This window comes from Myotis nattereri, assembly GCF_964212035.1.
Source record: "Myotis nattereri genome assembly, chromosome: X".
Lineage (NCBI taxonomy): Eukaryota > Metazoa > Chordata > Mammalia > Chiroptera > Vespertilionidae > Myotis > Myotis nattereri.
In genome coordinates this window covers 38,824,171-38,846,075 of record NC_138078.1, presented here as the reverse complement: position 1 = coordinate 38,846,075, position 21,905 = coordinate 38,824,171, and the positions used below count along the sequence as shown (strand labels likewise).

Below are 21,905 nucleotides of genomic sequence, written 5' to 3'. Positions count from 1 at the left end.
CAAATTTAATATCCTCTGAGCATGTCAGTTTTTACAATATCATCCTTATTCTCAGTGGATTGGTCTCAACTTGTATTTACCTATACTACATAGAATCTTTAAACTCTAGCTACTTACTAAAAGGATTTTTCTTTTCTACATAAGATGGAGACGGTCCTTCCTTGTGAGCCTCTTTTTCTGTATACCTGTAATGGGACTAATGATATATATGATGGTTATGGACCACCACCTTGCAACTCTTCATCATAATCAGAACATGAGTCAAGAAGAAATGGTCAACGTTCATACTTCTATGTTCCTGGAGCGACAGATTCTGCCAGGATTGTCCATTATGAATTTGCTATCTTTTTTATTGTGTGTACCTGTACAGGCAAGTGAAATGTTAGCAAGTATATTTGTTAATAATGAAAATTAGCTAAAATGTGGCAGGCAGCCCTGGCTGGTTTGCTCAGTAGTTAGAGCGTCAGCCTGTGGACCAAAGGGTTGTGGGTTCGATTCCCAGTCAAGGGCACATACCTTGGTTGCAGGTTCAATCCCCAGCCCCAGTCAGGGTGCTAGTGGGAGGCAACCAATTGATGTGTCTCTCATGTAATTTATTTTTCTCTCTCTCCCCCTCCTCCCTTCCTTTCGTCTCTCTTTTCCCTCCCTTTCACTCTCTCTAGAAATCAATGGAAAAAATATCCTCTGGAAATGAGGATTAAAATAATAATTATAATAATAAAATGTGGCAAGCAAGGCTATTTTCAGTTGGCAAGCAGATGTTAGCCAGAAGCCTATCATTTTATGCTGGATGCTTTATAAAAATAATCTTAAACTGAGTGGTTAAAGTAAATAATAAATTCCGCATAACCCCTAAGGATACTGTTTAGTGACAAAGCAGATAAGAGTTTAATTTGTATTCATATCTGCTATTGTATATAAATTTATATTTTAAATTATTATAACAATAAGATATCCTGAGCCTGTGTAGCCCAGCTGGCTCACTTCTTCTATCTCTGTAACTTTCTAAATAAAATTTCTCTTATAATTAAAAAAATACATTTTGTTTATATATTTAATATTTTAAAATTAATTATATTTATATTAATGATACTAAATATATTTTATTTTATTTATTAGTTCGTTATCTAAAATAAAATACTTATAATAATTATTATATTATTAGTTATATTGCTTTTCCCCAGCACTTAAATTCATTACTTTGTGTATGTTTTCACTTCTTCTTCTGAGATAAACTTTTACTGTGGAACACTTCCATCTAATAAATACATTCCTTTTTCTGATCCTTGTAAAAGGCAATAATGATTTTTGAAAAATTTTAGTGTGTTTCTCTATACTAATGAAAAATAAGCTTTTTGGTTATGTTTACCAAAAAACCAGCCAACAGATCTAATAGCTTAGGTATACCACTTAGGTTTAATTTTGGAAAGGGAGAGATAAGTTTTCTATAGAAAAATCCTTTTCAAAAGAGTGTAATTCTTTTCCTAGTTCTTGTTTTTGCTGGGATCAAAAAGAAAATTCTAAGAACCATCTGAGTTTATATTATGGAATATCCATTGGACCATGGAGGGCAGCTGCCAAGGGCTTGTACACCAATTTGAATTTTTATGCACACATATCTGCTAAAATGCAAACTATTGTTTCAACTTAAAAATCTCTCTTTAGTGTTTATGGATTAGATAAAAGCCAAAGGAAGTTAACATTGATACTGTATCTTAGCTATTGAGGTTTATATGTGAATTTCAGTATTTTTTTTTAAAAAAGCAATGATTATTGTTTCTATATTACAGTTTTTCGGAGGCTGGTATTTCTACATTCATGCCTACAAAGCACTGAAGCATAAAACTGCAAATATGGACGTATTGATTGTGCTGGCCACCACCATTGCATTTGCCTACTCTTTGGTTATTCTTCTGGTTGCAATGTATGAAAGAGCCAAAGTGAACCCTATTACTTTCTTTGACACACCTCCTATGCTGTTTGTGTTTATTGCATTAGGCCGGTGGCTGGAACATATAGCAAAGGTAAAGTCAGAAAAGGTGACAGTTGTTAAAATCTTGGGTAGCTAAATGACCATAATATTTTCTACACAAGTTATTAGAAATAGAAATTGATTTATGTAATCATTTACTGAAATAAGTGTGTGTGTTTGGCAATATTTTAAGTATTCCTTTAGAAGATTTACCAAATTTATGGAATTAATACTGTAGAGTACATCCATGTTTATTTTATGAGAGAGGCATTTAAGAAGTACTTATTTTTTTTAAAAAAATATATTTTATTGATTTTTTACAGAGAGGAAGGGAGAGAGATAGAGAGTTAGAAACATTGATGAGAGAGAAACATCGATCAGCTGCCTCCTGCACATCTCCTACTGGGGATATGCCCGCAACCCAGGTACATGCCCTTGACCGGGATCGAACCTGGGACCTTTCAGTCCGCAGGCCGATGCTCTATCCACTGAGCCAAACCGGTTTCGGCTTATTTTTTTATTTATATCACGAAAAATTGATGTGACCACAGGATTTAAAATAATGATGGAAAAAAATTTACCCATAATATCACTTTATAATGGAAATCACTTTATAATTCTGTTCCATATATGTTTATATTTTCCAGAGTGGCAAAGTTAATATTACATACCACTTTGTACCCTTAACACTGTATAGTTTTTTTCCCCATTTTTATAGTCGAGACATGTATTTGGCATTTCTGAATAATATATCCAACCAACATGCTATGATTTACTAAACCATTCTGGTTTTGTTCTCAATTAGATAGTTTCCAATTTTTAAAAAATATATTTTTATTGATTTCATAGAGGAAGGGAGAGGGAGAGAAATATAGAAATATCAATGATGAGAGTCATTAATTGGCTGCCTCCTACACACCCCACACTAGGGATCGAGTCTGCAACCTGAGCCTGTGCCCTGACCAGGAATCAAACCAGAACCTCCTGGTTCGTAGGTTGATGCTCAACCACTGAGCCACGCCGGCCGGGCTCCACTTTTTAATTTTAGATAACCCTGCATTAAACATATTCATGTCTAATGTCATTTCTATTGAATTAGTGTCTTAGGATAAATTACAAAGCATATGGTTAAAAGACATAATGCTTTCTGTAATTTATGCTACAAGTTGAAACAATTCTTGCCAGCAAGGGTATGTTAGTAAAGTAGTTTTACTACAACTTCATCAGCACTGGCTCTTATCTAAAATTTTTAAATGGTATAATAGAGTTGCTTTAGTTTGCATTTATTGCATTAATAGCAGGGATAAACATTTTCCCACACATCAGATATTATATTTCTTCTTTAAAAATTTAATTGCTTTATTAGAGAGAGAGAAGCATTGATTTGTTGTTGTTCCACCCAGTTATGTACCCACTGGTTGTTTCTCACATGTGCCTTTTCCGGAGATTGAACCCAAAACCTTGGTGTAGTGGGACAATGCTCTAACCAACTGAGTTACCTGGCCAGGGCTTATATTTCTTCTTAAATGAATTGCCTAGTCATGTCCTTTGCTTGTGTACCTATTGGGTTCCTGATGTTTTTCTTATTAATTTACATTATTTACTTATAAATTATAGCTAATTATACATTTTATATTTTGTGTACTCCATACTTTTGAAGTAAAATATTTTCTGACTTGAACTAATTAATATTTCTAAAGCTGTCTTGTGGGTAAATATTAAAGATTATATCTTTATTTTAGGTAAGACCTGGGCTTTTTCTTCCATAGCATTGTTGATTGTTTTCTTAATTTATAGGGCAAAACATCAGAGGCTCTTGCCAAGCTAATTTCACTACAAGCTACAGAAGCAACTATTGTAACTATTGACTCTGATAATATCCTCTTGAGGTATTTATCGTTATTCTTCCCACTTTTCACTTTTTCCTCCTTATGAAAATATCAAATATATACAGAAGTAGAGAGTAGAGTATAATGAATGTACATAATCCATCTCCCAGACTTAACAATTATTCACATTTATAACTCTAACATTGTTTTGCATCTAAAAATGAACAAAAACGCCTTAATATTATCTAATATGCAGTCTATATTCACATTTCTCCTGTTCTGAAATGTTTTAAGTTTCATTGTTTGAAATGGAATTCAAGCAGGGTCCATGGCATTACATTTGACTGCATGATTCTTTTAATCTAGAACAGCGGTTCTCAACCTGTGGGTCGCGAACCCTTTGGGGGTCGAATGACCCTTTCACAGGTGTCGCCTAAGACCATCAGAAAACACATATATAATTACATATTGTTTTTGTGATTAATCACTATGTTTTAATTATGTTCAATTTGTAACAATGAAAATACATCCTGCATATCAGATATTTACATTACGATTCATAACAGTAGCAAAATTACAGTTATGAAGTAGCAACAAAAATAATTTTATGGTTGGGAGTCACTACAACACGAGGAACTGTATTAAAGGGTCGCGGCATTAGGAAGGTTGAGAACCACTGATCTAGAACAACTCATCCTTCTTTTTACACTCCTTTCTTCCTCCCCCCTTCTCCCTCTCCACACAATTAACCTGTTAAAGAAACATCCATCAGTTGTCCTGTATAATATCCCAGTTTGGATTTGTCTTTGCTTCTGTGTGGTGTCATTTAACTTGTTTTATAACTCCTGTGTTTCCTGTAAATGAGAAGTTAGAGCTAAAGGCTTGACTAGATTTCATTCTTTTGTATTTCTCATTTGTATACTCATAAAATTCTTTAGACAAATTTATACAATAAATAAATTCTTTAGTTAAATAAAATCCATTACATTATTTTCTAAGGTTTTCATTTATTCAATCAATGACTATTCAATAAATATTTAGAGTGCCTACTTTGTACCAGAAATTGAGCTGTTCCTTACCAGTTAACAGGACTGACATTGTAGTTCCTAGCTTAAATGTTGATTCTAGCCTCCATTGGTAACAATTTTGAAGCCATAGCTTGATGTGAACTGAAAAGCTTGTATGGGAAAATCAGCATGAGAGGCATATTATCATAATGCTTTTTATTTTAACTCATATCCAGTGAAGAACAAGTGGATGTGGAACTTGTGCAACGTGGAGATATCATTAAAGTGGTTCCAGGAGGCAAATTTCCAGTGGATGGTCGTGTTATTGAAGGACATTCTATGGTAGATGAGTCCCTCATCACAGGTATGTTCTTCAGAGGGTCATGAAAGTGAAGTGAATCCAAAATGTTAATGAAAAATAGGCATGAAAGGTGAAGAGCTTTTTATAGAAATTTTTATAGAGTAAATAATGAGCAAAGAGAATGAGTTATTTTAAGATGGTATTAAATTGTCCTGCCTGGTGTGGCTCAGTTGATTGGGCGTCGTCTCACACACCAAAAGGTTGCTGGTTCAATGCTGGATCAGGGCACATGCCCCAGTTGTGGGCTCGATCCCCAGTAGGATCAATGTTTCTCTTTCCTCTCCTTTTCTCTCTCTCTAAAAAAAAAAAAAAAAAAAATCAAACATTTTTTAAAGACTGTATTAAGTCCATTTCTGCAGATTTACTTTGTGGTTTTAGTTATGCTAAGTGAAGGCTCTTTTCACTAAAATTTTTTAATTATTCGAACATATAACCACAGGAAATTGTCTAATTCTCCTGTGGAGCCCAGTAAGACTTTGGCAAATTTACCTGACCAAATACCTCTTTTTGTCTTCCTGCCCTAAAGACTGTTCTAGTCTGAGCAGGGATAGGACTCCAGGTTTCCCACATCAGCGTCTGCTCTAAGAGAGTAGTTTTAGAAGTCTTAGATAACTAAGGACAATTTGAAGCAGTACCAACATAACCCTTAGGAGAGTGACAGGAGAAGCTCCGCTTATGGACCAGGTGGAAATAATTTAGGACTCTGTTTCTTAGTAGGTGTGAATGGAACAATTCTTAGTTCTGGGGGACTCGCTTGCACATTGTAGTACACTTAGTATTCTTGACCCTGGCCCATTAAATTAGAGTAGCAGCACCCCATCACCCACCAGCAGTTATTACAAGAACTCCCTCCCACATGTCTAAATGTTCCTTGGGAATAGGCTGAGAATAAAATGATCTAAGACTAGCATAGAGTTCCAAAAGGATCTTCCAACAAGAGCTAGCATATTAGGTTTTTCCAGTTTAAGATAGTATGTCTAGGTTTGACCCAGAACTGACATAAGGAGATAGGGCAACTTTCACCTGGGCATTTGTCCAGATTCTATTTCATGAAGTAAGAATTTTTCTTTCTAGATATTTTTTGACAATGAACAAATAATGGTATATTTCAAGATAGTGCTTACTTATACTCCCTAAATCTATCTTTACTCCTTATACAGGGGAGGCAATGCCTGTGGCTAAAAAATCTGGCAGTACAGTGATTGCTGGTTCCATTAACCAGAATGGGTCACTACTTATCCGTGCAACCCATGTTGGAGCAGACACAACCCTTTCTCAAATTGTAAAACTTGTGGAGGAGGCACAAACGTCAAAGGTAACTTAACTCCCTAGGAGAATCAGAAAGTATTTTATTTAAAGCTCCCTCAGTATAAATCTTTATTTAGTTTTCATATTTTCCTTTAATTAATTCTAATTGCATTAATAAGGAACTTATTTAAAAAGCTCTGTTTGTGCTCTATTTATTATAAAAAGGAGACTTTGACTTATATATATGCCATTATTATTACTATTATTATTAAATCCTAGGCTCCTATCCAGCAATTTGCAGACAAACTCAGTGGCTACTTTGTTCCTTTTATTGTTATCGTTTCCATTGTTACCCTCTTGGTTTGGATTATAATTGGATTTCTGAATTTTCAAGTTGTGGAAACCTACTTTGCTGTAAGTGTGACATATAACAGTTCTTTACCATTTGTAAAACAGTTTGTGAATTTTTTGCATAAGTAATTAATTGGAAAATAACCTTAATAATTACTAGTACCTTTAAGGGACTGGAGTGGGAGGGTGATAAGAATAAACATTTGCATTCCTGTAAATATAAAAGATTTCCTTTTAGAAAGATTTTTTTCATTATTACATGTGATTTTCCCAAAGCAGGCAGTTAACTTTTACATTTTATCCCTAGTCTCATTTCCAGCATTTTTTTTGCTATCACAAAGGACTTTAGATATATTGAGGAAAACATTGGGATCTCAGCTCTGCCACATACCATCTGTTTGATCTTAGGTCAATGTAATTTCTTGATGAGCTTCATTTTCCTCATCTATAAAGTGAGATTTTAATCCATCCTGCCTAACTTATAAAAGTTAAATAAGATTATATATTAGAAACAGTGCTTTATTAAATGCTTTATAAATATAAGATAATATTGGTCCCTGGCCAGTGTGGCTGAGTTGGTTGGGCATTGTCCCGTATCAAAAGGTCACAGGTTCAATTCCTGGTCAGGGCACACACCCAGGTTGCGTATTAGATCCCCATTGGATATTTCTCTCTCACATCAATGTTTCTCTCTCTCTCTAAAATCAATTAAAAATATTTTAAAAGAATATTAGTGCCTGCTTCTCCCTAGTTCTATGATAGTCTCTAAGGTATTATGTCATAAAGTGATAAAGTAGACCTGGATTATGCTTCATTTTAGAGATATAACCTTTAAGTCACTTCTCTTAGCCTTGGTTTGTCATCTGTGATATAGTGATGATAATACCTAAGCTGCAGGATTGGAATTAATGTAGGTTAAAACATGCACATGTGACATATATGAAAACATAAGATTAGATGTTTATGAAAGTCCCTTCCAACTCTGCTACTGTATAGCTGAACACTTAGTTTAAGTATTTGAGAACTTAGTAAGAAACTAGCACTGTAAAACCATTATTGCTAAGAAAGTCTTATTTTGTTGTGTTTCTTTATTTTAAAAAATGCTGTTCTGTATACAGTAGGTCCTCGGGTTATGTGGGAGATCCGTTCCTACAGCGCAACATAATGTGATTTTCGCCGTAAGTCGGAACCCACCTACATAAGCACCTACGTCACTCACATGGAGCACACACACAGCAGCAATGAAGTGAAACAGTAAAAAAAAAATTAAAATAAATATAACAATTCCTGACCTTTACTTGTGGAAAATACATAATAAAAAACATAAAGCACATATGTACATACATCGAAATGATGGAAATTTTTTTTATATAAATAAATGGGAGATGGTGACATAACCATGAAATGACATACATCGAGTCCGACGTAACCCAAGGACTGTCTGTAGTATCCATGCTGTTTGGCCCTTCAATTAAAGAACAAGTAGAATCATAACAGCTGTGTACCTATTCCATAGTAGGGTCATTAGTATAACAAAAAAAAGTTCTTTAACTGATTCATACTGGTTAAGTAAACATTGAAAAGAATTGCTGGGAGGTATTTTGGAATGTGTAGCATGAGTTCAGGGGATCTTAGGAGATTTTTCCTAGTATAGTCAATCATATTTACCCACACAAGCAAATATTCAATGTCATTAAGAGTTATACTGCCCTGGCTGGTGGTGCTCAGTGGTTAGAGTGTCAGCCTATGCACCAAAGGGTCACAGGTTCAATTCCTGGTCAGGGTCATGTACCTGGGTTTCAGGTTCAATCTCCAACCCCAGTGGGGGCATGTGCAAGAGGCAACCAATCGATGTGTCTTTCTCACATCGATGTCTCTCTCATCCTCTCTCTCCCACCCTTCCACTCTCTCTAAAAGAAATTCTTGGGTGAGAATTAACAAATAAATTAATTAAACAAATTAAATAAATAACCCTGGCCGATATGGCTCAGTTGGTTAAAGTCATCGGACAGGAGGCAGCTGATTGATGTTTCTCCCTCTCCCCTTTCCCCTCTCCCCTCTCCATTCTCCCCTCTCCCCTCTCCATTCTCCCCTCTCCCCTCTCCATTCTCCCCTCTCCCCTTTCCCTCTCTCTCTAAAATCAACAACAACATATATTTTTTAAAAAGAGCTATACTACCAGATATATTCAGTTCACAGTGACATCCAAAAGAATTTTATTGAAATGTAATTAAGCTCCCTTTGCATGTGGAGTGATTTTTTTTTCATTGTCTTCAGAGAGGAGTGTGGAAGGTAGGTCTCAGTATACAGAGATTCGGAATTCCTTTTTATTATGATCAAATTTGTTGAGAATTAGGTCCTATGTTTGTAGCTATTTTTGAAAGTCCCTAATAAAAATACTTACTGTTAATATGAGGCAAAAAAGCTACTTTTATGTTCCTTATATTCACTCCATAGTTTGTAACTATAAGTTAGTAAAATTGAAATCTTGATTTGGGACTGTGACTTCTTTATCAGTTATGTCACAATTTCTTTTATTCATAAAAATTATTTTGAAGTTTTTCTTAATAGTAACTAAAACATACAAGTTGGTAGCTAAGTAGGATTATGTATGACTTCAAAATTGAGATTTTATTTCAGTAGAGTTAAACTTTGTTTTGTATAGCTCTAAATTAGTAACCAAAATTCATGCCTTTCTTCTAAAGGGCTACAACAGAAGTATCTCCCGAACAGAAACAATAATACGCTTTGCTTTCCAAGCCTCTATCACAGTTCTGTGCATTGCATGTCCATGTTCACTGGGTCTGGCGACTCCAACTGCTGTGATGGTGGGTACAGGAGTAGGCGCTCAAAATGGCATACTAATCAAAGGTGGCGAGCCGTTGGAGATGGCTCATAAGGTAAGATAGTCCCCAGAACTAAGAATTGTCCCATCCAAACTGGCAATAGCACACCTACTGAGAAACACAGAGTTCTAAATTATTTCCACCTGGTCCATAAGCCAAGCTTCTGGCACTATCCTGAGGATCGAGGTAGGACAGGTGTTATTTTGGTTCTGCTCCAGGTTGGCCTTACTTATCTAAGGCCTCTAAAACTAGTAGAGTCCTACACTTGTAGAGCAGATGCTGATGTGGAAAATCTGGAGTCCTATCCCTGCTCAGACTAGAAAAGTCTTTGGGGCAGGAAGACAGAGGAGGTGTTTGCCCAGGTCTTTCAGGCTTCTAACCTATTTGTGTGTGACTCCATGTTTGTGTTCTGCACCGTGAGGTAGCACTTGTGGTTACATTACAGTTTCTTTGCCTTTCTGCCACCAGATGTCAGTTTACAACTATGACTTCAGAAATATAATCCTATCCCTGTCTCTCTCATATTAGGATTTTCATAACAATCTCAATGAAGGCTGCTTGAATTCAACTAAAACCATGTTCCTTCTAGTATGTTCTTATTATGAGGATATGAACTATATAGAGATTCATGCATGTACTAAACACAGAACACAGTTTAGAACAGATTTGGAACCTCATCTAGTGAATATAGGCTATCAATTTTTATAGGAATTTTTTATTTTGATATAATTTCAAACTTAAAGAAAAATTGCAAAAATAGTATAAAGAATTTCTGTATAGCCATGACTGGTTTGGCTCAGTGGATAGAGCGTCGGCTCAGTGGATAGAGCGAACCTGAGGTGTCCCAGGTTCGATTCCAGTCAAGAGTATATAACTTGGTTGCGGGCACATCCCCAGTAGGGGGTGTGCAGGAGGCAGCTGATCGATGTTTCTCTCTCATTGATGTCTCTAACTCTCTGTCCCTCTCCTTTCCTCTCTGTAAAAGTCAATAAAATATATTAAAAAAGAAAAAAGAATTTCTGTATATCCTTTACTGCAGATATCGGCCTCCTTTCCTAAGAAGAATGATATTTTTTAACATAACCACAGTACAAAATTCAAAATCAATAAATTAATATTGATATAATACTATTATCTAATCAGTAGTCCATATTCCAGTTTCCTCAGTTGTCACCATAATATCCTTTATAGCAGTGGTTCTCAACCTTCCTAATGCCGCGACCCTTTAATACAGTTCCTTATGTTGTGGTGACCCCCAATTTCATTGTTACAAATTGAACATAATTAAAGCATAGTGATTAATCACAAAAACAATATGTAATTATATATGTGTTTTCCGATGGTCTCAGGCGACCCCTATGAAAGGGTTGTTCGACCCCCAAAGGGGTCGCGACCCACAGGTTGAGAACCGCTGCTTTATAGCTATTTTAAAAAAATGGTTTTATTGATTTCAAGGAGGAAGGGAGAGGGAGAGAGAGATAGAAACATCAATGATGAGAGAGAATCATTGATTGATTACCTCCTGCATGCCCCACATTGGGGATCGAGCTCATAGCCTGGGCATGTGCCCTGACGGGAATCCAACCGTGACCTCCTGATTGATAGGTCAACGCTCAACCATTGAGCCACACTGGCTGGGCCTTTATAGCTATTTTTCCTCTTGTCAGGAATCATGCTTTCTATTTAGTTGTCATATTTTTTCATCTCGGTTCCTCAAGCTATTCATTTATCAAGGTTTGTATTTTTGAGTTTACCGTGAGATGACTGTGTTTTCTTTTTTTTTAAATGAAATCTTTATTGTTCAGATTATTACAGTTGTTCCTGTTTTTTCCCCCCATAGCTCCCCTCCACCCGGTTCCCACCCTACTCTCTGCCCTTACCCACCCACTGTCCTCATCCATAGGTGTACGATTTTTGTCCAGTCTCTTCCTGCACCCCTCACACCCCTTTCCCCCCGACAATTGTCAGTCCACTCCCTTTCTATGCCCCTGATTCTATTCTATTCACTAGTTTATTCTGTTCATCAAATTTTTTATTCGCTTGATTTTTAGGTTCACTTGTTGATAGATATGTACTTGTTGTTCATAATTTGTATCTTTACCTTTTTCTTCTTCTTCCTCTTCTTAAAGAATACCTTTCAGCATTTCATATAATACTGGTTTGGTGGTGATGAACTCCTTTAGCTTTTTCTTGTCTGTGAAGCTCTTTATCTGACCTTCAATTCTGAATGATAGCTTTGCTGGATAAAGTAATCTTGGTTGTAAGTTCTTGCTATTCATCACTTTGAATATTTGTTGCCACTCCCTACTGGCCTGCATAGTTTCTGTAGAGAAATCAGCTGACAATCATATGGGTACTCTCTTGTAGGTAACTAACTGTTTTTCTCTTGCTGCTTTTAAGACTCTCTCTTTGTCTTTTGCTCTTGGCATTTTAATTATGATGTGTCTTGGTGTGGTCCTCTTTGGATTCCTTTTGTTTGGGGTTCTCTGCGCTTCCTGGACTTGTAAGTCTATTTCTTTCACCAGATAGGGGAAGTTTTCTGTCATTATTTCTTCTAATAGTTTTTCAATACCTTGCTCTCTCTCATCTTCTGGCACCCCTATATTTCGGATGTTGCTATGCTTGAAGTTGTCCCAGAGGCTCCTTACACTATCTTCATATTTTTGGATTCTTTTATCTTTTTGCGTTTCCAGTCGGGTGTTTTTTACTTCTTTGTATTTCAAATCTTTGACTTGATTCTTGTGATCCTCTAGTCTGCTGTTGGAACTCTGTATAATATTCTTTATTTCAGTCAGTGTATGGTTAATTTCTAGTTGGTCCTTTTTCATATCCTTGAGGGTCTCACTAGATTTATCGAGGGTCTCACTAAATTTATCAGCGGTTTCTAGACAATTCTTGAAAAACCTTAAAAGTGTGGTTTTGAACTCTATATCCAGTAGTTTGCTTTCCTCCATTTCTGTCATTTCTGACCTGTTTCTTTGTCTCCGCATTTTGGCTGCTTCCTTGTGTTGATAGGGTGGCTTTCTGTGCTGACTGTCCTATAGGGCCCAATAGCTAAGCCTCCCCAATTACCTGAGGTGGACACTCTCGGTGCACCCCTTTGTGGGCTGTATGCACAGTCTTGTAGTTAAGCCTTGATTGTAGTTGATATCACTGGGAGGAATTGACCTCCAGGCCAATTGGCTGTGAGAATCAGATGTGTCTACGGTGGGAGAACTTCTGTGCTGGAGACACCCTTCTGGGGCAGGATTTGCTTCAGTGGGGCTTTGGTGCTCACTGAGTCTGCCCCCTGAGTGTGTCTCTTATGGATCTGAGGAGTTGTAATCTGGATGGTCCCACTCTGACCACTGGGTACACTGGCTCTTGGATCTCTAAGGAGGTGCTAATTTAGCTTCTGCCTGAGGCTACCCAGCAGGAGCTATGGAGAGATCTGCAGATTCCTCTTCTCTTTTTTTCTCTCTCTCTCTTTATTTATTTATTTATTTATTTGTTTGTTTGTTTGTTTGTTTTTATTTCTTAAAGTATTACAAAGGGTATTACATATGTTTCTTTTTCCCCCCCCACCCTTGACAATCCCCTGGCCTCCCCTACCCCCCAGTGTCTTATGTCCATTGGTTATGCTTATATGCATGCATACAAGTCCTTCGGTTGATCTCTTACCCCCCTTCCTCCTGCCCCCCAACCCTCCCCAGCCTTCCCGCTGCAGTTTGACAGTCTGTATGAGGCAGCTCTGCCTCTGTATCTATTATTGTTCAAAAGTTTATAATGGTCTCTATTATCCCTGAATGAGTGAGATCATGTGGTATTTTTCTTCATTGACTGGCTTATTTCACTTAGCATAATGCTCTCCTGTTCCATCCATGCTGGATTCCTCTTCTTTGTTTGGGATTTGGAGGTGCCCAGATGAGGCCCAGCTGTGAAGCAGTGCAAGTTACTGTGGGGCCTTGGGCCTTCTTTTGGATGTTCAGAGTCTCTCTGATCCAGCTGCAGTTTGTTAGGCAATTTTAGATTGCAAAGGGCCAGGTCATTCATATGCAAAAGCCTCTGCACACAGCTTGGGTGAGGCGAGGTCTCAGAGGATCAACAGGGCGGAGCAAGCAGCTATGGCTGCTCCTCAGTCCTACCCTAAGAGTCCCCGGGTCTCAGTGTCCCGAGGTAATCGTTGCAAGCACCTCTGAGAGAAAGCCGCCCTCAAATTCCACCCGATGCCAGACAGTCCAGTTTCTCCCCATATGAGTCTGGGTCCCCAGAGACTCGCCCGGAACTGGAGTTGAGAGCGGGAGCATGTGTCTCCCTCCCGATTGAAAAAGACAACCGTGTCCTCAGTTGCCAGCCCTTTCCGCGTGCGCCTTCGTACCTCTGCATTTTACTTCCGCACCTCCTCTGAGTCTCGGTATGCTTTTCTCTTCCTTCTAGTTGTAGAATTTCCACTCAGCCATCCTTCCTGTGCTTCTGGATGATGTCCGTTTTGTCTTTTAGTTGTATTTTTGAAGTGGTTGTGCGAGGCAGCAATTTCAGGTGTTTACGTATGCCGCCACCTTAGTTTCTCCTGACTGTGTTTTTTAATCGCAAACTCTTCTTATTCCTGTCTGGGCTGCAGTTCCCTCATTGATTCCCTAAGCTCTGTTTTCAATAAAGTCAAAGCAGCCCAGCAGGTTTTGTTTACCTTTCTTTTATAATAATCTTCCTAATGCCCAGATTTCCCCTATAGATCTGTAACTCATTGCTATTTAAAGTCTTTATCTTTCCCTGGAGGCACTAGAGGCATCTCTTAATTAACTATTAACAGTCAACTTTTAACAATTAGTTCTAGGTGTTTAACATGTATCCACAGTAGGTTAAACATTTGCAGTGTGTGTGTGTGTGGAGGGGGAGGGGGTAGGTCTAACTAAAGGTATTTCTTCCCTTATTCTCCCAAAGACAGTTTATTAAGTCCAACCTTATTAAGAAGTAAACTTTTTTCTCATTTCTGGAAAGGTGATATTAAGGATTATCAAGTCATATAGGTGTACTGTATTTTAATTTTCTTACAGGTAAAGGTAGTAGTATTTGATAAGACTGGAACCATTACCCATGGAACCCCAGTAGTGAGTCAAATAAAGGTTCTAGTGGAAAGTAACAGAATATCACGCAATAAGATCCTGGCCATTGTGGGAACTGCTGAAAGTCACAGTGAACACCCTCTAGGAGCAGCCATAACCAAATACTGCAAGCAGGTACAGTTTTTCCTCTTGTTACTAGTAATGTAGTCATCTACTATTGGAATTACTCAGACCAAATCCAAATGCATTTGACTATGATTTATGTAGATAGTTGATATAAGGCTTAGAGAGACTTGTATTTTCTTATTTTATTTTATAATATGTCTGATTCTTCATATAGAGAAATATAAAGGTGAAAACAGGAATTAATTATAATGCTACATAGATAACTCCTGTTGACTAAAGAAAAGAAGTAATACAAATTATGGTAAAAAACTTCAGACCAGAGAGTTTCATAAGGAAAAGGGAAAGTCTTATTCCCTGCCTACTTTTATAATTTCTCTCTCCAAACTTTAAGAAGTGTTAACCTGTTAACAATCTTTTAAAATAACAGTTTTTTGAAATACAATTCACCTACTATAAAGTTTACCCTTGTATAAGTGTACAATGCAGTACTTTTTAGTATATTCACTATTGTGCATCTATTAACTACTTTTAATGCATATAACAAAATACATGTGTTTATTGTTTTTTAAACTTTACATAGAAAGGTCACACAATGACCAATATTTGGTACCTTGTTTTTCAATTTTATTAAATGATTTTTCCATATCAGGACATATAGATCTGCCTCATTGTTTTTAATGGCTATATTATATTTTACTATACAATTGGGTTTTGGCTCTTACAATATACAGTTAACATCCTTATTAGCTTTTGCAAGTTTATCTCTATGTTAAATGTCTATTAATGCAATTGCTAGATCAAGGGATACATGCAGTTAACTTTTTTGGGGGGGGTACTTATTAAATTATATTTAGAAATAATAGGAAATTCAAAAAGACCTCTGAAAAAGAGAGTTTGAGTAGTTACAAACTAAGGGTTACAAATCTTATTTCCGTTTAAGATTCTCCAAACGTGCCTTTCTCCAAATACATTTAAGACCTCTGACCTCAAAACTGCCTTCAGCAAAAGAAAAAAACAAAAACCACATGCAGTAATCCACAAAAGGAAATCATGCAGTTAAATTTTGATGAATACTACCAATGTCCATGTGAAAAATATTACCAACACCCACATGGAAGGTTGTAACAGTGTATACTTTCACCAGAAGTTATGACTGCCCATTTCTGCATTCTCACCAACACTATTTTTTCCAATATAATGAGTAAAAAATGTTAACTCATTGGTGGTTTGCTTTTCATTTCCTTAATTATGAATGAGGTTGAGCATATTTTCATATGTGTATTAGTCATTTGAATTTCTTTTTCTGTAACCTGTCTGCTTGAATCCTTTACCAATTTTTCCATAGGGCTGCTTACCTTTTTCTCATTGTTTTGTATACGTTCTTTGTTATTTCACATACTCTTATAGTTAAAATGTGGCAATTTCTACCATTGATGTTTCCATTTCTTTATTTGTGTTTTTTTCCTTTTTACCTATTAACTATTACTGACCTGGCTTCTTTACATGCACATGGAACAACTTAGAGGATGAAGATATAAAGAGCCAGAATTCCTTGGTTTACTAAGAACACAGAATTATTCTAGAGAGGCACTCTAGTAACTAAAGGCCTTGTTCTTGGTTTTGCCCTTTGCCCTGTACTGAACAGAAAATCTGACCTGACAGTAGAATTAAATATTTAACTTGTGATTCTCTACTGGAAAGGGCAGAGAATATTGATAAATCATCCATATTTTCTTTCCCTAAGGTTGGTATACATTTTAGAGAGTGGGATTAAAACAAAGGATTCTAATGATCTCCTGTAACTTTGGACATTATACTCAACATTTGGTTCTTTTGATCTTATTAAAATCAACGATCATTTAAAGATAGGTGATAAAAGCTCCATAAGTCCTCCTCTGTGAGTCTGTGTAATAAAGGATTAAACTTGCCCAAAGGTTTGGCCTTTGGCCCCAGCTCCTAGGTGGTAACATCCAAGTCCTTGGAGTATGCTACCTGATAAGAATGTCTTGGTTTACCTGGGGGCCTTGGGCCATGCCAGATAGTCTATGCTAATGGTATGATTTATGTTGAGAGACCTAGAACCATGCTATATCAGCTCAGCCCCTGGAAGGGTTAGAGGCTAAGGTCAGCAATGGAGAAGGTCAGTCATGTCTACACGACTGAGGCCCAATAAAAACTCTGGACACCAAGTTTCAGGTGAGCATCCCTGGTTGGCAGCACTCCATAGACATCATCATACATGCTTGCTGAGTTAATTAAGCATTATTCACATGACTCTACTGGCAGGGGACCACTGGAAGCTCCATGCTGGGTATCTCTTGAACCTGCCCTCTGAACCTTTTTCTTTTGCTAACTTTAATCTGTGTCCTTTCACTGCACTAAAACATAATAGTTAATATAAAGACCAAAAAAATCCACTGTCAAATAGACAATGATAAGTGATAATTTTGTTCTAAACATTTTAAATTAACCAAAAGTAATCTTTGATCTTGCTAATGATGATTTTGGATTATTAGAACAATAGAGAAAATTCTCCTGTTTTATTTGTTAGGAGCTGGACACTGAAGTCTTGGGTACCTGCATAGATTTCCAGGTTGTGCCAGGCTGTGGTATTTGCTGTAAAGTCACCAATATTGAAGGCTTGCTACGTAAGAATAACTGGAGGATAGAAGAAAATAATATTAAAAATGCATCCCTGGTTCAAATTGATGCAAGCAATGAACAGTCATCAACTTTGTCTTCCATGATTATTGATGCCCAGCTCTCAAGTAAGCTAATTTTCTTTGTAGTACTAATTATGGGACAGTAATTAACAGGTGTCTAACTTTATAATCCTGAACTGTTATATAATAAATAAAAATTGGCATTATGGTTTCATTCTTGCAGATCAATTTTACCATAGGCCTCTGATTGCTTCACTCAAGTTACTTGAGAACATTTTCCAACTATGCACCTATTTTTAAAAAATCTTTATTGTTGAGAGTATTATAGATGTTCCCCTTTTTCCCCCTCATTCCCTCCTCCACCTGGTTCCCACTCTGCCCCAGGCCTTTACCACCCTCTTGTCTGTGTCCATAGGTAATGTATATATGCATATAAATTCTTTGGTTAATCTCTTCCCGCCCCCGCCTCCCCTCTTCCCTCTGAAATTCATCAGTCTGTTCCATGTTTCCAGGCCTCTGATTCTATATTATTCATCAGTTTATTTTGTTCATTAGATTCTATTTTGATATTTAGATTCAATTGTTGATAGGTATGTATTGCCATTTTATCATTCATATTTTTTATAAATCTTTATTGTTGAAAGTATTACATATGTCCCCTGTTCCCCCCATTGCCCTCTCCCACTCCCCTCCCCCCAAGCTTTCACCACCCTATTGTATGTGTCTATGGGTTATTCATATATGCATATGAGTTCATTGATTGATCTCTTCCCCACCTCCATCTTCCCCTGCCTTCCCTCTGAGGTTTGATGATCTATTGGATATTTCTATGTCTCTGGGTCTATTTTTGTTCATCAGTTTATGGTGTTCATTACATTCCACATATGAGTGAGATCATGTGATACTTATCTTACTCTGACTGGCTTATTTTGCTTAGCGTAATGCTCTCTAGGTCCATCCATGCTGTTGCAAATGGTGAGTTCCTTCTTTTTTTTACAGCTGCATAGTATTCATATTTTTTAATCTCTTCTTCATCTTCGTCCTCTTCCTCTTCTTAAAGAATACCCTTCAACATTTCATGTAATACTGGTTTGGTGGTGATGAACTTCTTTAGCTTTTTCTTGTTTGTGAATCTCTTTATCTGACCTTTAATTCTAAATGAGAGCTTTGCTGGGTAGAGTAATCTTGGTTGTAGGTCCTTGCTATTCATCACTTTGAATATTTTAGCCACTCCCTTTTAGCCTTCGAAGTTTCTGTTCAGAAATCAGCAGTCATATGGTCACTCCCTTGTAGGTAAATAACTGCTTTTCTCTTGCTGCTTTTAAGATTCTCTTTTTGCCTGGCCAGTGTGACTCAGTGGTTGAGTATCGACCTATGAACCAGGAGGTTGCTGTTCAATTCCTGGTCAGGGCACATGCCCAGGTTGTGGGCTCGATCCCCAGCAGCCCAGTAGAGGGCGTGCAGGAGACAACTGATCAATGATTCTCTCTCATTGTTGATGTTTCTCTCTGTCTCTCTCCCTTTCCCTTCCTCTCTGAAATCAATAAAAGTATTTTTTTAAAATATTCTCTTTCTGTCTTTAACCCCTGGCATTTTAATTATGATGTTTTTTGGTGTGGGACTCTTTGGGTTCCTCTTGTTTGGGACTCTCTGTGCTTCCTGGACTTGTATAACGATTTCTTTCGCTAGGTAGGGACGTTTTCTGTAATTTCTTCAAATACATTTTCAATATCTTGCTTTCTCTCTTCTCCTTCTGGCACCCCCATAATGCAAAATTGTCCCAGAGGCTCCTTACACTACGCTCATTTTTTTAAGATTCTTTTTTCTTTTTGTTCTGATTGGGTGTTTTTTGCTTCCTTATATTCCAATTCATTGATTTGATTCTCAGAATCATCTTCTACTCTACTGTTGAATCCTTGTAAATTATTATTTATTTCAATTAGTGTATAATTAATTTCTGACTGGTCCTTTTTCAGGTCTTTGAAATTCCCACTAAGATTCTTAAAAGTCCCACTAAGTTCCTTGAAGCTCTCATTAAGATCCTTGAGCAACCTTATAACTATTGTTTTGAACTCTATATGCAATAGTTTGCTTGCTTCCCTTTCTTTCATTTGTGACATGTTTCTGTGTCTCTGCATTTTGGCTGCTTCCCTATGTTTGTTTCTATGTATTAGTAGAGGTGCTATGTCTCCTGGAATTGGTAGAGTGGTCTTGTGTAGTAGGTATCCTGTAAGGCCCAGTGGCTCAGTCTCCAGTCACCTGAGCTGGGCCTTCTTGATGCATCCCTGTGTGGGCTGTCTTATTGTAGTTGAGCTTTGATTGCTGTTGGTGTCACTGGGAGGAATTGACCTCCAGGCCAATCAGCTGTGGGGACCAGCTGTGACTGCAGTGGGACAGTTGCTGTGCAGGAGACCCCCACTATGGAGCAGGACTTGCTTTAGTGGGGCTTTGATGCTCACTGAGTCTACCTCTTGAGTGTGTCACTTGTGGATGTGTAGAGTCAGATGTGGCTGCCAGTCAGCTCTGTGGGGAGGTTTCAGAACAGGAATAATAATCCCTTCAAGCACCCCCATCTACATGTCGGAATGCTGCCCCCAGGTTCCTGCCCTTATCCCAGACAATCCAGCTCCTTCCCATATGTCCCTGCATCCCCCAAAGTTGCTGCCTGGCACTGGCGCTCAGAGGCAGCAGGACCGTGTAAGTTCATGTGCCAGCCCTTTAAAAGGAACTGCCTGGGGCTCCAGTAGCCTCCATGTCACTCAGCCACAGTCCCTACTGGTTTTTACAGCCTGAAGTTATGGGGACTTCTCTCCCCAGCTCTGGAACACTGGGCTGAGAGGTCTGGTGTTGGGCTAGGATCCCTTGCTCCTCACGGGAGGCCTCTGCAGCCAAGATATCTCTCTTGATTGAAAAAACCTCCACACCTGGGTACTGGACCAGCCCTTTCCATGCCTCTGCTACTCCTACCAAGGTCGATGTACTTTCTTCTTCTCTATTTGTAGGACTTCCATTCAGCCAGTTTTCAGGTAGTTCTGAATGATGGTTGTTCTGTATTATAGTTGTAATTTTGATGTGGTTGTGGGAGGCAGTGAGTACTAGTGTTTACCTACCTGGCCATCTTGGTTCCTTCCTTGCTATAGTCCTCAACTGTGCTCCTTGATTCCACTGTAGAGTGATGAAGTCTAGCCTTAACCTGATCTTCCATCTAATTTCAGCTTTATTTTATTTCTCATCTGTAGCTACTCCAGATTTTAAAAAAAATCTTTATTGTTGAGTGTATCACATATGTCCCCTTTTTTTCCCATTGACCTCTTCCAACCTGCCCCTGCCCCCCACCCCAGGCCTTCACCACCCTATTGTCTGTGTCCATTATGCATACATGCATACAAGTTCTTTGGTTGATCTCTTCCCATACACCCACCCATCCCACCTTCCCTCTGAGATTCAACAGTCTGTTCCTTGTGTCTATGTCTCTGGCTCTATTTTGTTCATCAGTTTATTTTGTTCATTAGACTCCAAACTTTTAATATCCTTCACACGATCCTGTGGCCTTACCCATAGTTCCTTAAGCAAATTATCTGGCTTATTTTTCACATAGGAAAATTAAGGCTCCCAGACACCGCCCCCCCCGCCCCCCCAGATTTATTCCTTTTTCAAATTGTCTAATGAATCCCCTCATCTCTGCTATGGATTCCATCCTCTCATACACGTGTGCGCGTGCGCACACACACACACACACACACACACACACACTCTAGAGGCCTGGTGCACAAAATTCATGCACTGGGTGGGGGTGCGGGGGGGGGCATTCCTCAGCCTGGCCTGCGCCCTCTAGCAGTCCAGGAGCCCTGGGAGGATGTCCGACTGACGGCTTAGTGGGCCTAAGCCGTCAATCGGACATCCTTAGCATTGCCTCGGAGGCAGGAGAGGCTCCCACCACTACCGCTGTGCTCACCAACCATAAGCCCGGCTTCTGGCTGAGCTGCGCTCCCCCTGTGGGAGCACATTGACCACCAGGGGCAGCTCCTGCGTTGAGTGTCTGCCCCCTGGTGGTCAGCACGCATCATAGTGACTGGTCATTCCACCATTTGGTCATTTGCATATTAGCCTTTTATTATGTAGGACATGTTGTAGATGAGGCCCCCTAGAACCATAAGAAATGCAAAAAATTCACTAACTCATTCTCGAATTGCCCCCACTTAAAATCAAATTGCCCCCCCTGTGGGGCTTGTGCTGCACCTTGGGAACCGCTGGGCTTGACAGTTTTCATTTCTGAATACATACGCATATACCAGTGATGGTGAACCTATGACACGTGTGTCAGAGGTGACACACGAACTTATTTTTTTGGTTGGTTTTTCTTTGTCAAATGGCATTTAAATATATAAAATAAATATCAAAAATATAAGTCTTTGTTTTACTATGGTTGCAAATATCAAAACATTTCTATATGTGACACA

The 21,905-nt window shown here is 38.2% G+C and overlaps 1 protein-coding gene across 1 annotated transcript in view; it reads left to right on the top strand.

Moving 5' to 3' along the window:
* The window catches only part of ATP7A (ATPase copper transporting alpha), a gene marked incomplete at its 3' end in the record, with an annotated part of 177,092 nt that overhangs the window by 133,654 nt on the left and 21,533 nt on the right, over positions 1–21,905 (top strand). The window contains exons 9-17 of the mRNA XM_081080790.1: positions 145–370; positions 1,791–2,024; positions 3,770–3,861; positions 5,045–5,172; positions 6,330–6,484; positions 6,697–6,831; positions 9,474–9,668; positions 14,648–14,830; positions 17,334–17,550. Coding sequence (XP_080936916.1) covers positions 145–370; positions 1,791–2,024; positions 3,770–3,861; positions 5,045–5,172; positions 6,330–6,484; positions 6,697–6,831; positions 9,474–9,668; positions 14,648–14,830; positions 17,334–17,550 — 1,565 coding nt within the window. The remainder of the gene's footprint in view (positions 1–144; positions 371–1,790; positions 2,025–3,769; positions 3,862–5,044; positions 5,173–6,329; positions 6,485–6,696; positions 6,832–9,473; positions 9,669–14,647; positions 14,831–17,333; positions 17,551–21,905) is intronic.